The sequence below is a fragment of the Haplochromis burtoni genome, unplaced genomic scaffold, assembly GCF_018398535.1.
Source record: "Haplochromis burtoni strain Fernald_Lab_line unplaced genomic scaffold, NCSU_Asbu1 Contig_68, whole genome shotgun sequence".
Taxonomy (NCBI): domain Eukaryota; kingdom Metazoa; phylum Chordata; class Actinopteri; order Cichliformes; family Cichlidae; genus Haplochromis; species Haplochromis burtoni.
Window position 1 is genome coordinate 2356240 of NW_024582429.1, and position 15786 is coordinate 2372025.

The 15786-nt window shown below is 45.5% G+C and overlaps 3 protein-coding genes across 7 annotated transcripts in view; 2 read left to right on the forward strand and 1 right to left on the reverse strand.

The window, feature by feature from the left end:
- On the forward strand, positions 1–10409 carry arl6ip1 (ADP-ribosylation factor-like 6 interacting protein 1). The gene is made up of 6 exons (XM_005924111.1): positions 1–203; positions 978–1111; positions 2770–2889; positions 6241–6358; positions 7040–7124; positions 9502–10409. The coding sequence occupies exons 1-6, from the start codon at positions 168–170 to the stop codon at positions 9618–9620; spliced, it is 612 nt and encodes a 203-aa protein (XP_005924173.1). The 5' UTR covers positions 1–167; the 3' UTR covers positions 9621–10409.
- LOC102292662 lies at positions 10021–14674 on the reverse strand. Of its 5 annotated transcripts, XM_042221518.1 has the most exons (7): positions 14570–14674; positions 13966–14063; positions 13526–13876; positions 12722–12941; positions 12321–12491; positions 11606–11804; positions 10021–11273 (listed from the first exon to the last, which is right to left on the reverse strand). In XM_042221518.1, exons 3-7 carry the CDS (start codon positions 13621–13623, stop codon positions 11164–11166), a joined length of 798 nt encoding a protein of 265 aa, XP_042077452.1. In that variant the 5' UTR covers positions 13624–13876; positions 13966–14063; positions 14570–14674; the 3' UTR covers positions 10021–11163. The 5 variants fall into 5 exon arrangements, with proteins under 5 accessions (XP_042077452.1, XP_042077454.1, XP_042077456.1 ...); XM_042221520.1 differs by lacking the exon at positions 14570–14674 and having other exon boundaries at positions 13746–13876; positions 13966–14398; XM_042221522.1 differs by lacking the exon at positions 14570–14674 and having other exon boundaries at positions 12722–12967; positions 13746–13876; positions 13966–14398.
- The window catches only part of fus (FUS RNA binding protein), a 23273-nt gene continuing 22117 nt past the window's right edge, over positions 14631–15786 (forward strand). The window contains exon 1 of the mRNA XM_005924113.2: positions 14631–14769. Within this exon, the coding sequence (XP_005924175.1) occupies positions 14757–14769 (13 nt within the window). The 5' untranslated portion in view covers positions 14631–14756. The remainder of the gene's footprint in view (positions 14770–15786) is intronic.

Below are 15786 nucleotides of genomic sequence, written 5' to 3' on the forward strand. Positions count from 1 at the left end.
CATGTGTGACGTAGGTTTTTCAGTTAAAAACATCCTGCCTCCTCGGCTCGACCGTTAGTGGCGCTGAAGCTAACGGGAGCGGAGGGTGCTGTCCTTCTGTTGGTCGTTTCTCCGAAAACTCATAAAAGAACTCCACATTAGAAAGTAGGCCGCTCAGTTTAGAGATAATGGCGGAAGGAGACAACAAAAGCGTGAACTTGATGGTAAGTATGAAGCATTTTTAAAACCCACTATGGCGAATTTAAGGGCTCGTGTTCGATGTATGCGTGTTTGCAGCAGGAGAGTTAGCCTCACCCGTCGCTGCTAATCTGACGGCGCTAACACTACTGTGGTGTTTAGAGATTTGTGTAAATAGTGTGAACTTTGCACATGGGGGCAGCTGAAAAGTCTAAGCTAAGCGATTTAACCCTGATCGCTTATCCGTCCGTCCGTGCTGACCGCAGCTAACCTTAGCTAGCTGACTAGTTAGCATGCTTATTTTAGCTTCAGCAGTGGGGACGCTTCCTTTTTGTGGAGGTGCTGCCTCGCCCTAACGCAGAAATCATTTTAAAGCTTTAAAACAAACTGAGATCGAGTCATCACACGCTCATTCGACGTGGTTTGACAGCCTGTGTTTGTCCCCGGTTATTTCTACGTCTAGTGCACTGTCACTGCGCCGTCTTATCACCAAAGATACACACCCTGTTTATCAATTTACTTCTCAAATAGACTTCTAGGCCACAAAACACACAAACTGAGAGCCATATAAAGGAGTATCGTTACATTCAGGTGTTCTGTGTGTGAAACAGCAGGATAAACCCACATTATATGACTTTAAAGGTGCTAGTTGCTCTTCCAGAGGCAGCACAGTAATGTCACCTTTATACTAACTCCTGGAGAGACTGCCCTCCTGAGTACACAATCCCCTCAGATTACACTGATATCGCACAGTTTGATGGTCAGTTAGGTAATGTGTAATGGTTTGTTTGTGTGTTCAGGCCCAGGAGACGGCCCAGCTGGAAGAGCAGCTGCAGTGCTGGCGTGAGGTGATCCTGGCTGGGGATCAGGTCCTGCGTTGGGAGAAGCCCTGGTTCCCCGGAGCGCTGATGGGCGCGACCACCGTGCTCTTCCTGTGAGTCTGCTTCAGAGTGGGCGCTACACAGCTGGCACCACACATTTCCTTCCTCTCAGCAGTGATAGCTATCTGTTACAGGAGAGCAGGGAGAGGCTGGCCATGTCTTATATTCAATTTTTATAGTTTACATCTGCCAGCGACTAAAAGCAGCCCGGTTTGATCTCAGATGGGCTGAGCAAAGTAAACCAAGGTGGAATTACTCAGATTTATTCCTTCCAGTGTAAAACTAACAGTACAAAGTGTTATGTCTTTGGTCAGGTATTTTTCTGATTTAATCAGCAGTCTGATGGTTGGTTGACCAAAGATTTGCATCACAGTATTTTAAGATTCTGGTGGATTCCCTGGATTTATTATTTTGTAGTACATTTTGTTTAAGTGTGTCTTTATGTAGATTTACCTTCAGTCAGGAGTATAAATTATTCAAAAACTACTTTAAGTATTTGACATAGGGCTATAATCACATCATAACTGTAAGTCTTTTCTGTTTTTGGGTTGGTTGTAATGTCACTTTTTGTTATCCATTTGCACTTTTTCTTACAACTGTTGTGTGCAGGTGATTCTGTCTCCAGGTAAAATCTCCTCTCTTGGAGTATCTCTGCTCGTTTCCCATCCTTCAACTGTCTGTACTGCACAGAGGCCTTCCTGTCTGCTAACGTACTGCTAGAATTGCGCAGCAGCTCTGGATGGTGTAATTTAGGATGTGTAACGTGTTAGTGGTGCACAGCAGCCATTTCTATCTTTGCCCTGTGGAACTGAGTTAGCTGTGGAGTGTTGTCTGCTTTTGTTAACTTAAATGAGTCGTATAATTACAACAGGGTGCAGAGCTAATACAGGTCCACTTTCAGTGTGCGGCTTCTGGTCAACACACACACACACACACTGTCTCTTATTTAAACCACTAGAAAAACCACGGTAGACATTTGAACTGTTTCTTGTAGTGTTCAAGCTCAGACCGTGATGTTGTCAGAGGAGCACTACGATTACAAAACCGCTAACAAACAGATGTTTTTAGTTTTCAGATCGATGAACCAAAGAAATCCAAAACGATGATTTTGTCAGTCAAACTCGACAAGTCGCACTACTCTCTTACTCTCTTCCAGACACTTGTGCTCTCGGTTAGTAAAGCAGGCGTCACCACAGAAAGAACAGCAGTGTAACCTGTATCCTGCGGGGTGAAATGGAGGCTTTGGCAGGCTGATTCTTGAGGCCTGATTTATTACTAATTAAGATAATTAGCAGGCCTGTGACAAGTAATATAAGCCCACACTGATGTAAAACGAGTGTCCTAATTACAGTTTTCCAGCTGGTTGTCAGAACACTCAGCTTAATGTTAATCTTTTCCACATTGTTGAAACACAAAGCAAAACAATGCAGATTAGCTTCTGCTAAATGAGCTTCGGTTGGGCCGTTATTAGGCCATTCCTGAAATCTACTGAAGGTGAATCCAGACTGGAACACTGCTGCACTGTTTCTGATGCCTTCCTGCTTGTTTCACACACCCTCAGTGTTCATGTCTTTCAGCTGCAGGTGCTTTGTACGCTCCAGCGTTCATGAGCAGAGATCCCCAAATCGTAACAATCGTAACAAAATGAAGGCGTGATTTTAAACAATGAAATGTTCAAACCCGTTCTGCCTGTTTTGTGTTCGTCCTCCAGGCTCATCTACTACTTGGACCCATCAGTGCTGACCGGCCTGTCCTGCACCGTCATGTTGCTCTGCCTGGCCGACTACCTGGTGCCCACCCTCGCCCCCCGAGTGTTTGGCTCCAATAAGTGGTGAGAGCTCTGTCATATTTGCTTCGCCCCTATGTAGACAGGTTTTCCTGTTTTGTCAGTCAGATCTGAAGGCTTCCTACATCACTCTGGCTTCAGAGATGACCTCCAGCTTTGGTCTTTGACTAAACTGAGTTGTGAAAGAGGAGGATATATATTATCGCAACGTTCAACAGACTTCCACAGGAGGATGAAACTGGATGCTTATCAGGGTTTCAGGATCGTTCCAACTCAGTCTTAACTATGAGTGAAGCAGCTTCATATGACTTTGTTTCTGTGTCTTTGATTCTTGTTTTTTCTGCAAGTCAGAAGTGATGAAGCAACAGAGGGGGTGATCTCAGATGGTGTAATGAGAACAGCTGTGTGAGTGAGCACAACACATGTCATGGTCTAACTGGACGATAACCAGTTAAACAGTCCACTGAGGAGGAAGCTAATAAATTCTGAGGCAACATGAAGCTGAAGGGGAAAGGTGAGCGGAGAAAAGGAAGATGTATGGTTTAAAAAAACAAAAACAGGAGGTGGGGGGGGGGTTTCCCTCCAGCTGTGCCGTTTTAAAGCAGTGGTGGTCTGGCCTGCTGTAGAAGCCAGAAACAGTTCATGCCTCACACGGGTTTTGTTTTTATTTACTGCTATTTAGGGCTGGGCCATATCATACCGTTCACGGTAATACCGCTACAATGTTAGCCAACGAGAAGAAAATGAAATATGGCGATAGAAAGTGGGTAAAACACGCATGCGCTGTGCCTTTGTTTTTATACGCACATGGCGGAAAAAGCATGACGGAGAACGAGAAGAGCAAAAGTGGATCGTTGAATGAAACCATGAACCTGAACTGGTTTGTAAAAATGCTGCAGCTTCACTGGTGTGGAACTGGTTTAGCTTTCGTCCGTTAGATACACAACAAAGCACTATTTTTGGTAGCGCATGCTAGCGGGCCGTCGTTATTACCGTGTTGTTGGAAAATACGGCGCACTTAAAATTAATCCTTTGATTTTTCTGAACATCGACAGAGCCCCTTATAATCCCGTGTGCCTTATGTATGAACTCTGGTTGTGTTTACTGACCTCGAAACGATTTTATGTGCACGGCGCTCGAAAATCTGTCAAATGTTTCAGTACGACTTTGCTGAGCTACGAAGCCGCACCGCTTGATGGATTGTTGGAGCATTACGGCTATCGTAGGCGGAGCCTCGCGGAGTGATACGTACTGTGCTTCAACATAATATTACCGTACTGTGTGTGTATGACCTCGTTAAGTTTTGTGGATATTATACATGGTTATGCTGAGGATGTGTCGGCCAGTTTCCACTGGAAATGCCTTTTGGTTAAACTGTCAGCGAGGATTTTGCATTTGCACTGTTAAATATTTATATAACTTTAATGCACATAAAAAACAGCTGATTGTAAGTGAAAATACACTGACTTTTTTTTTTTTTGCACAAATAAAGTTGTGGAGTTGTAAAAGTATTTTGTCTGGTGTCAGTTATATCGTCAGTTATTGGAAATTTTCAAATGAATATTGTGATAAATATTTTTGGGCACGTTGCCCTGCTCTACTGCTATTTACATCAAAATGGGTCCAAGCTGAATTTTGGACCGTCCTAGTTTGTTTTCGGAGGATGGTCATCAGTAAGTCCACGCGACCTGCCCAACAAAACGTGCATGTGTAGGGAAACCGATGGTTTTGAAAACCTCTACAGAACTGACTGTGTAAAATTGCCCCGCCTTCATAATGACAGGGCGGCTCACCTGGAGAGTTAGTTGGTTAAGACGAGTTGTAAAGCCTGTTGGCTGAGCTGCACCTGGAGTCCTCTCATCCTCTTTGTTTGTTAGTAAAACATAACAAACTAGATTATTAGAGACCTGCAGCCAAAGGGGCGTTTCATTTTCAGTTTGAGGTAAATGGCAGACTGTCCCACGGCTTCACGAAGCTTCGGCAGTAGCCAGTACTCGGCGAGCAGCCCGTTGATTCAGCTGTTTGTGTTGGATGGTGACAACCAGACACCCAGGACAGGATAGGATAACAGCCTTCAGTTGGCACGGTGTGCTGCACGTCATCCTCCAGCTGATATAAAAGCTTGCATCAGCAGAGCGTGACCTGCGCTGCTTCACACTCAACACAGCCTCTGGGTGATGATGTACAGTTTTTGAGATTTTCGCTTGTTTTTAATCTACCGCTGGGGGCTTGGTTTATGTAGGGAGATTAAAAAGCCTGTTTACATTTTCGGTTACAGCCTCGGGATGATGAGCTATTTGTCTGCAGAGCCTGACAAATGTCCTTTGATCTCACTGAGACGGCAGAAAGCTGGCGTATCTGTGCGAGTCTGTAACACGAAGCTGGTCACGGTCCCTGTTTGGCTCCCCGACAACAAGGACTGAAATAGGGAGCGATGGCGAAGCAGAAAATAGAGGTCACTCTTCCCAGCTGTCCCCTCTTGTCCTTCACTGTTTGATCTCTTTAGCCTTCACAGCAGTGCAGCGTGGGATGTGGTGTTCCAGTTTATTGGCTGTGAGGCAAATTATGGTCGGAGATTGTTGTTGGGTGATTCCCAAACAGTGAAACTTCCACCTGTCAGTGATTTTTGCATGTTTGTCTTACTGAACTCCAGAATGTGAGAAAGTTTGGAACTGAACTTCAAGCAGAGCTGGTTTGTGCTGCGAGCAGCCCCGTGCAGAGTTTACACTGTACCTGTAGTGATGTTGATGGGCAGCACCTCTCCTGTGTCTCCTTTATGTTTTGTCAGGTACATGTTTTATAAATGGAGGATTCTATTCTCCTGCCTCTTATCCAGCTGGTAGCTTGTGTTCAATAGACCCAGTTCTTCCCCTGATCAGGTTCTTGGTTTTGGTTCTGCTTAAGCTCAGAGCAGCACAAGTTGCAGTCAGCTGGGCCGCAACTCAGTGCTGTTACCTGGTGACAGGAGGAGGTTAGGTGGACCTCCTCCTGTTGTAGGTTGGATTTTCTAAAGCAGAAAGTGAGGAAGTTTAAATATGCTGAGAAGCTGATATTGAAGTTTTTTGCCCCGTGATCTGAAATATTTGTGCCTGCTGCAGCTGATCATCTGTGAGTCAGCTGATCATTTCAGCTCTAATGGAGCCTAGACATTTATTAGGTCACATTAAAAACGTTAATGCAACAACACTGTTTTTTCTCACTCTCATTGGTTTAAATAGAGCTAAGTGTTGCAGGCAGCTGTGTGTGACTCACTGGCTTCCTCTTGATGGTGAGATTAGGAAATGTTGGTGAAAACCTTTCTTCAGGCCTGAGCTTTAACTCAGCAGAAACTCTGCAGCCAGGACCGTTGAGTGAGTTTTCTCATTGTCTGTAACACCTTGAACTCTGCTCCTGCAGGACCACCGAGCAGCAGCAGCGTTTCCACGAGATCTGTGGGAACCTGGTGAAGACTGAGCGCCGCATCGTGGGCTGGTGGAAGCGCCTCTGCACCCTCAAGGAGGAAAAACCCAAAATGGTACGCTCAGAGCTTTCACTTTGATCCCAACCCCTCCAAAAACCAGCATTTTTAAGACATAAATTCCTAATCCTGCATCTGATGTTGCAACTAAACACCTCACTATAGTAGTTGCAGTGTAATCAGCTGCCTCTTGCTGGTCTCAGCCACGCTGTGTGTTTGTAGTTGGAAGTTTTTGACTGTGTTGCAGTCGGTGAAGAAGAGGCACAAAACTTTCCACAATGTTCCCAGACTCCAAAATGAATCACATTTGCACAAAGTTCTGATAAGCTGATCTTTGTAGGCTAGCTTAGCGTGCACAGTGAAGGGGCTGTATCTGATTGGCTGCTGAAGGCAAGCGTTTAGTCCCAAAAACAGTCTGACCTTTGCTTTTGGTCTGAGCAGAGTTAAAGTCTAACTTGCCCTGAGCTACAGGGAACCTGAATGAATCAAATAAGCTGCAGTAAATGGAAGTTTTATTACAACAGGGAGCTCTCTCTGTGCTCCAGATAAAAATATCAGCTGATCTGACTTTGCTGCTCCACTTAGCAGACCTCAAACTGGGTCACGGGCAGCCAGAACAGAGTTTTTCACAGCCTGTGTGACTCGTTCTCGATCAGTGGCCATTCTGACTCTTCCTTCTGAATGATGACTTGCTAATGAAATTGAGCTGAATGTAACCTGACCTCCTGATCTCCACAGTACTTTGCCTCAGTGATCAGCAGCCTGCTGGCTGTGGCCTGGATCGGACAGCAGGTGCACAACCTGTTCCTGACGTACCTGATCGGTGAGTATACTTTCACTACTGTTTTGTTTATCGCCACTGTTATCAGCCATGTTTCACTCATATCTTTGTGGGTTTCCTTCCCGCACTCTCCCCTGCTGGCTGCTGTCCAATCACACGCTCCTTCATGTCTCAAATTGTTGAGCTGTAAAGTCACTTTTAATAATATTATTAGGCAAACATCTGGTGAGCGGTTCAGGCCCGGTGTGACTACCAAAGGTAAAGCACTCGTACCTCGTGTGCCGTCAGGTTTGGGCTTTGTATCAGTAATCGGGTCTCACTGTAAACACACTTCAATACCACTCTGACATAAAACGACACAAGTCTTACTGTAATGCCAGATTTTATTTTAAATGTGCTCTTCAGTTTGTTGTTGTGCATTAGATGTTTTTGCACAAACTCCACATCAGGTCAAAAACAAACTCCGATGTGGCTTCAGGGGTTTGTGATAGAGACGATGTAGGAGAGCAAGCTGAGGGCGAGCCGTGTTCCCGGCGCTCAGCTGCAGACCTGTTTGGATGATGCCAGCCACCTTTTAAAGAAGGTGTTACACTCTTCTCCTTTTAGAGAGAGAGAGAAACAAGAGCTTGCTGCTCATCCCACACTGCCCGTTTCTTTATTTTTCTGTCCTGGGCTGATTTTCTTTCTTTTTTCAGTTCTTCTGTGGGGGGGGGGACCCGGACAGTTAATACTGTGAGACTTGTTCACCTCTTGGTTTGGCTTCCTCTGCTCTGTCGCTCCAGAACACAATGATTTATGTCCTTAAACCTCTGTGTAATCCTTCACACACAGGCTGAAGTGGACATAGTCTTTCACATTTTGCTGAAGGCGTGCCTGCAGACCCCGCCCACCTTCATTCTGTTTTAAGACATTTCGGTTTTAATGAAAGGCCCGAGGCTCGCAGAGTGTCGGGATTAAAATGAGAAATCTTAAATGCTCGTCTCTGCTCTCGGGTCCTTCTTTAAAACTGCTTTCGCTGAATGTGGAAGTTGAGCCTTTCGTGCATTTTCTGCGGACAGAAACTCGTACGTGACTGAAGAGGAAGAGGCACTCGTGTTCATCAGCAGTTTTAAATGCTTCTGTGTTCAAGTTAATTTAATGGCCGATGGTGCTTTAGACTGATATTTATCTTTGATATTTGGCAGGTTTTTGCATGTTTGAAGCTCTGCATGTGGCTCTGAGTGGATCAGGGGTATTCATTATTAATGGGGCTGATTGTGGAAGTCTTTACTGAAACGTGCAGTAAAACCTGAAACCATGTCTCACCGCTGCAGAGGGCGAACACGTCTTAAAGCTGCCGGGGGGGGGGGTTAGATCAGCAGGTCTGGCGAGCTGTGAGTGGGCTAATCCCCACTTACATAAGCTGAGACATGTCGAGTGTTCCTCTGACAGAAACAGAGCAGAAAGGCAATCAGAGGTCATGTGACTGTGGGTTTTAATCTGGTTGCTCTTCAGGCTCGTCTGGTTAAGCAGCTGCTTTCATGTGAAGACTTCATCTTCCAGCAGCGGGTGGAGTACAAGCAGCGGGTGGAGTACAAGCAGCGGCTCCTCACCGTCTTTCTTAAATCAGTGGCTAATGTTCCTCGGGCTGTGCGGTGTCAGTGAGTCACTGCTCAGAGAGCTGAGTGAAAGCTGTGAACAAGTCACTGATTGTTCTGACATGAACACCGGGAGTGATGCCAAGTGAGCCGTGAAAACCAACGCAGGTTTTCAGCCGATGCTGGCTTTGAAGGGAAACGCTGATCTGACAGAGTGAAAGTATTTTTCATATCGGTCAGTCTCGCAGAATACAGCAGAGCCTGAAACCATCGACACGCCGTCACTTTATCCCTGCTGTGATTGGTGGTTGGAAAGCTCGATGCAGCCACACTGAAGTCGTCCATCGGTCTGTCCATTCAAAGCGATCCTGGTGGATTGAAACCGGACGCGTGTGCCGCCTGATCATCCCGGATAATCCTCTCTGGTCATTAGACTGAGCGCGTGCAAAATTAACCGTTTCATTAATTTGACCTCGCAACCATGAGGTGTTCTTTCTCTACTCGATGCCCCCTGGTGGCAGCATAAGAGCAGTTTTTTTTGTTTGTTTTTTTTTAAATCTGTTAGTTTAAATTCTGTTTCAAAATAAGAGCCTGCAGGTGTTTCACTATGATAGATTATTGGCAAGTAAGAAAATTAAAACTAAAGCCACTTTCACCTTTGACCTTCAAACAGTTTTGTGACAGTCAGGTTTGGATGATTTCATTTTTCTCACAGGAGCAAACTGTGGTTTCAGACACACAGGCAGCGTGTCAAAGTTCATCCGGTGCTGTCTGTGAACGTTTCAGCGCTCAAAGCGTCCGATTTAAAATCTTTGCACACTTTTTTGTTCTTCTCGTTGCAGTGAGCTTCCTGCTGCTGCTGCCCGGCCTGAACCAGCACGGCATCATCACGAAGTACGCCGGCATGGCCAAGAGGGAGATCAACAAACTGATGAAGCAGAAGGAGAAGAAGAACGAGTAGATGAGCGTTCGCTGTGAAGAGGGGAATCTCTGCAAGACGAGAAAACGCAACAGGACGATGGGAAAGTGGAGGAAAGTGAAGAAAAAGGAGCAGGGGAGTTTAAAAAGTCCTCCTGCTGCCCGGGTCTCTGCACTTTGTTTTGATTTTCACACAGTTTCATTTCTCACACACACATTTAAACCTCATCACACACAAGGTTTTATTTTGCTTTTGAATTAACCTGCCATGCATGCTGCCACCAAATGAAGGTGATCACACGTGGAAATGTCCCAGTCAAACATCATCCTTCTGTTTCTTAGATCAGCTGTGCTTCGCTTGAAGGCGTCGATGCTTTCAAAGCCGTTCCCTCTACTTAGACTACTGAGCAGTTTGTGTAGCATTGCTGCCTCATTTTAACCTCTCAGACAGCAATGATTTTTTTTTTTTGGGGGGGGGGATTAACAGCAGGTCTTTTTACGTTTTTGTGCTTCTTCTGCTTCACTTGTTTGAATTTAGTGCTGAAAACAAAACTGGATTTGAAGCGGAGCTGAAACTGTTGGTAGAGACAGGCCTACTGCTGTACCGCTGCTAGCTGGACTCTGTTAGTGCTGGGATGAAACCCCACAGTGCGTCGGTGACGTGGGGCGTCTCTGTAAATAGGCCCCACCCTTTCTTCTCTGTCCCCGTCTGTCCTTTTCTTGTTATTTATGTGTTCGTTTCTCCTCAGTCTTCTTATTTCTGGTATTTCAACTCATTTCATTATTTGTGTTTATTGGAGATCTTTACACACGAATAAAGTGATTTAAATGAGGTTGTTTCTTGGTCTTCATGTGTGTGAGCCCTGCCCTCCTTCCAGACCTGCACTGTCCTGACCGTTGGCAGCACACCTGCGCCGTGTATTCTCAGGACCAAACACCTCACAGCTCCACAGTGATCCGACCCACTGATCATTGGCACGTTATTGGAGCACAGTGGGAGTACAGGATTGAATATTTCTCTCAGATTTGAAGCTTTTATTGTTGGTTAAACTGGGTGGGGGGCTTTCATTAGTGGCTTAGGACCCTAGATTTCTGGGTCCAGTAGTGATATTTGGATGAGAGGGTGATGGCATTAGCTGATAACTTGGCAATCACCACACACTGTATGCTTGTATCACACAGACCTGCTGATTAGTAACAGCCAGAATTTCACCAATATTTCTTGCCGTGTCTGTTAGTACCTCACAGCAGCCATGTCATTGGTCAGATGATGCTATGAAAATGCTAGCAGCTACAGCCACCTGTGTCTCACCTGTCCGGCTGTAAACGTGTTTATTTATGCTGTAAAGCTGGCGGTCGACTCCCTGCTGGAGCCTCTCGTGGGCTTTGGACTTTAGTATTTCTGTGTTTTCCTGCCCATCTGAGCCCCTTCAGTTAAAGTTCACTTATTGTTTCTGTTCACTGAGTCCTGGAGGAGAAATGCTGTTCCTGCATCATATGGGAATGCTCTGAGAAGCATCTGCAGACCACAGAGTCCTGACAGGGTTTGCACATTTAATGGAGGTTTGCTGTGGCGTTACTTCCTATCAGTAGAGTCTGAACGCAGTACAGTCCGTCTCCCAGCGTCTGGTCGCCCACAGCTGCTGATCTCTGGACCGTCTGGACTTCCTCGGCTCAAACACCTGCGTCGGTTCACCTGCAGACAGGGAACAAATGTCCAAACAGCAAAGCTAAAAATCAGTTTATTCCTCTGTAATACTTTGAAAGTATTATTTCTGTGGTAGTCCTCATATTGTATGCACAGTTATTACTGGTAGTTTTTATTAAGTTGCACACAGCAGAGATTAATTATCCTGATATTCTGTTTTTGCTGCAATTTTCTGTACAAAGCAGGATTGCTAAAACAGTTTGCCTGTTAAGAAACGATACGATTTTGATGGCATTACTGTGGCTGAGCGCGCCGCTCAAAGACGGCGCTGCGCGGTCCGTTATTACTGTGACCACAAGGACACAAGCTGTGAGCGTTACCTGTCAGGATGTCGTGTCGGTGCCGCTGTGTCTGTCTGCCGCTGGCCTGCAGTGACGAGCCGTCGAACTCCGGGGTCGGGTGCTCCGTCCTGTAGGTGCTCTGGCACTCGGGTGGATGATGCTGATGATGACTGATGAGCTCTCTGATGGCGCGGCTGCTGTTATACCGAGTCCAGTTTTCCAACTTTGGGTCGACTCTCTGGAGAGAAGCAGAAGCTGGTTCTGTCCTTAATATATAGTCATAATATTTCATGACAGCCAGTAGCTTTACTTTAATTCATGTATAAGTTATTTTAAAATTTAGATAAGTCTAAAATAAAAAGTTGAAATTAAAGAAAGTCTCCCAAACATAATTTTAATCATAACGGAGGGAAGATTTGGCATTAACTGATTTCTTCCCCTAATAAAATATGCTTCTAATGCAGGTAAATGATTCAGGGTCCAGGCAGATCATCACCACCAGGATGGTCATGTGACAACTTACTGAGATAAAAGCTGGGATGAAAAAACTGACTACAGAAAGACAACAGATCGAAACAACTCTGACCTCTTAACTGCATCAACACAAAGAAATAAAGCATGTTAATATTCCCTCATTCATGCAGGCACAGAAGAAGAGTTCTAGAAATATGATGGAAGTAAAAATGTAAGTAGATAAAAGACTTAAAATACAGAGTCTGTCTTTAACCATCTGAAAGACGGTTTTCCGCCTCACCGGAGTCACGTGCTGGGGCGCGTACACCTCTTTGCTGTGTGACTGCAGCACACTCTGCGGCGGCATGTTGTTGTCACGGAGATCCAGCTGGCTGCGGTGCTGGGAGGGGAAGCTGGGGTCTCTGAGGCGGAAGACGAGAGGACGTCCATCGACCGACCTGCCGGAATAACTCTGACCAGGAGAAGAGGAGAGGGAAGGGCTAGAATCGTACCCGAGAGCTGGATTTGTAGGACGTTTAAACGTATACATTACTGACATGTAAAATAAAACCATTAGAACTTGTATTCTATTTTTAGTGAAAACATAAAATCTAAGAAGGTAGAGATTGACTAATCAGATGTGAACTGTAGAGACTGTGGATGCGTGATGATCCACACGAACAGCGACTGTACGGAGGAGACCTGGGTGTGGGTGGTGGTGTAGCAGGGCGGCGTGTCGCCCAGGCTCAGGGTGCTCTGATGCATGGGTCTCGGTCTAAAGCGCTGAGGTTTATGTTGGCAGCGAGGACCACAGCGGGCTGAAGCCGGGCTGACGCCGTCCATCGTCTCGTCCTGTGCCTCGGTCACAGTGCAGTCAGACCTCTGCAGCTCTGTCAGGCTCAGGTGTAACTGCAGCTTTTCACTGTGTTTGTACAGAAATCAAAGGACCTGCTTCTTTGAGCATGAACAACACTTCACCGTTAACACTTAAAATGTCATTCATCTACATTTAGAATAACAAAAGATAAACATAATCTTACAGGTACAAACCAATCGTCTAATCACAATCGCAACAATTCACACACCCTGCCACTCTGTTAGGTACACCTGTTCAACTGCTCAGTGACAAATGTCAGTCAAACACATGGCATCAGCTTGTGTGTGTGAGAGAATGCTGTTTTTCTTTTAAGTGCACACTTAACCACCTTTTTATTAAAAAGTCAAACTTAACAGGCCCAAAAAGACAGAAAGATGCTTCATCCAGAACCAGGAAACAAAAGGTAAAATATCCAAAAGTAAAACAGTAAAAACTGGAAACAATAAAAGACTTAGGGAGAGGGAACAGTGAAAACAGACAGGAGAGAAGGGAGGAATATACGAGGAAACGATAACGAATAAACCAACCGTAGACCTGAAACACATCTCTGGAAAGATCACACAGTAAAAACAGGAAGCAAAGATGGCGTCACAAGAACTAAGAAACAAGAATCGAAAACTAGGAAACACCAGTGACTCAAGTCCAAGTTCCCAGACCGCTGAAAGGGACACGACCATGGCAACCCCCGCAGACAAACTGCCTGTTTCTTCCTGTTGACAGTGAACATGTAGTAAAATCACAGATGTGGTGACCTCAGCACAGTCACCACACAGGACGCTCTCATATACAGAAAGCTGACAGAGATGTGTTCGATCATTACAGCAGGAATCACGCTCTGTAGCGACTTACCTGTGATAATGAAGCTTGTTTCTGTGGAAACATGTTGCCACGGTGATGAAAACAGACGGGTTTACTTTGACATTTTCTCTCTGGAAAGTGATCCTGCTTTATCATGTGCAGACCTGCCTTTTACTCCTGGACTGTTAGATGGAAAATAAAAAAAATACATTTACTGTATCTTCAGAATAAAACATCTCTGATGAAACTGAATGCGTTTATTTGCTCTCACAGGTCTCCCGCTATCCAAATGAAGGCACTTGTTCCTTTGTCCATGCATGTTCAATGCAGTGATGGCCACTTTTATGGATTCTCCTTCAGCAGTGAGATCTAAAGGACAGAGAAACACCCCCCGAAATGTGACCAGGTTTTCTCGGGAATAATCTGCCCTCACACATAAAATCCAGTGTTTACAAATTTAAATCAGCTCTAAATTATATGGAATCTATCTTATCTTATCAAGTCCACAGTGTGTGTTTTCTGACTGGACTGACACCTAAATAGATTCCCAATTTATGGCTTTTAACCCCCAGAAAGATTTTGATCTCTGACCTTCAGGACAAGACCCCATGGTGGATGGGTGGAAATTACTTATAGAGCATTTTAGAATTATGTTTGCTACTCAAACTAGGTTTGTCATAACTATTATTTCCGTCATCATAAATGCACTCACTTTCCTTCTGAAGAAAAAACGAAAAGAAATGATTAAAAATGATTTTTATTGTTGTTGTTACTAAAATGATACTGTATTACTATCATTACTATTAATCTACTACTATTTTGTGTTATAAGAAGTCACATCTCATCACATCTTGTGATGATGGACCAGTTTTCACCTGACATAAAACTAAACATCATCGATACTGCTGCGCTCCCCCTGGCGGGCGGCGGAGGTACAGCAGCTGAAGACGGCGGCGCTAGTGGGTCGAGCTTCGTGTCGATTCGTCCTCTTCTTCGGTTTAATCATCCAACGACGCGTTGTTTGACCGAGAGAAAGGCCGAAGCGGCGCTGTCTCCGTGTAAATGGCGTCTAACGGTAAGAGAAACGGGCAAATCTGTCTGGGGTCTGGAGCCGGTTAGCTAAAGATAGCATCACCTTCACCTGCCGGTGAACAGAGGACAGCTAGCGGCTAGCTGCAGTTTAAATGGCTCTCTGGGGGCGTGGCGTCCATCCTTTATTATCACATTTAATTCATGCAGGCCTTACGCCACCGTTTGTCCGGCTGCACGACCGCCCCGCCGCCTAGCTTCGGTTAACTCTGAGTAACCGAAGCTGCTGCGGTCCGATTAGCTCGCCGTTAGCCCGGTTTTGCTGCTGACCCAGTTTCTGGTGGCTCACTGCGGTCTCGAGCAGAGTAACCGCCCCCCTGTGCCGATCGCGCTGCTTTAACCCCTGTCCTCGGTTTATTAGAAGGACATCAGAGCGGAGACCGAGCAAACCCAGCTCACCTACACCGGGCGGGTTCAACTCAACCCCAAATAATGAAAGACATTTCATTATTAATTTTTTGGCATCTGTGGGCTGGATTATTAATCTGTCAGGTAAAGAGCCTGCAACAACACAGAAACAGTCACACGGCCCCCTGTGAGGAAAAGTCCTGTTAACAGGAAGAACCCTGCGTTAGTACCAGGATCAGGGAGGAGCAGCCATCTGCCTGATGGGGGTGAGGGGAGGGAGCAGCAGGCTGGGTGTTTGAACTGGAGGGTAACCGACAGGGAGGGCTTTGCTATTCCAGAAAAACACGAAACCATAAATAAACAGGCCGTAAATATTTCCAAACATATAAGCACAGGACACTCAAAGTTTATAGTTATAAAAGGGCGACTGTGTTTGATTGGATCAGTGAACTCACAACACACACACTAGGGCACAATATCCTGTCACATTTTCATTTGTGTTGCTATTTTCATGCAGTGTCATGCTTTAAAGCTCGCTGCACACACCGCTGAGACACAGAGATACTTCTGACCTGCACAGGAAGCTGCACTGATGTGAACTGCATCATTAAACTGAGCTGCACTGCAGCAGCTTATCAGCAATATGGGTGTTTTT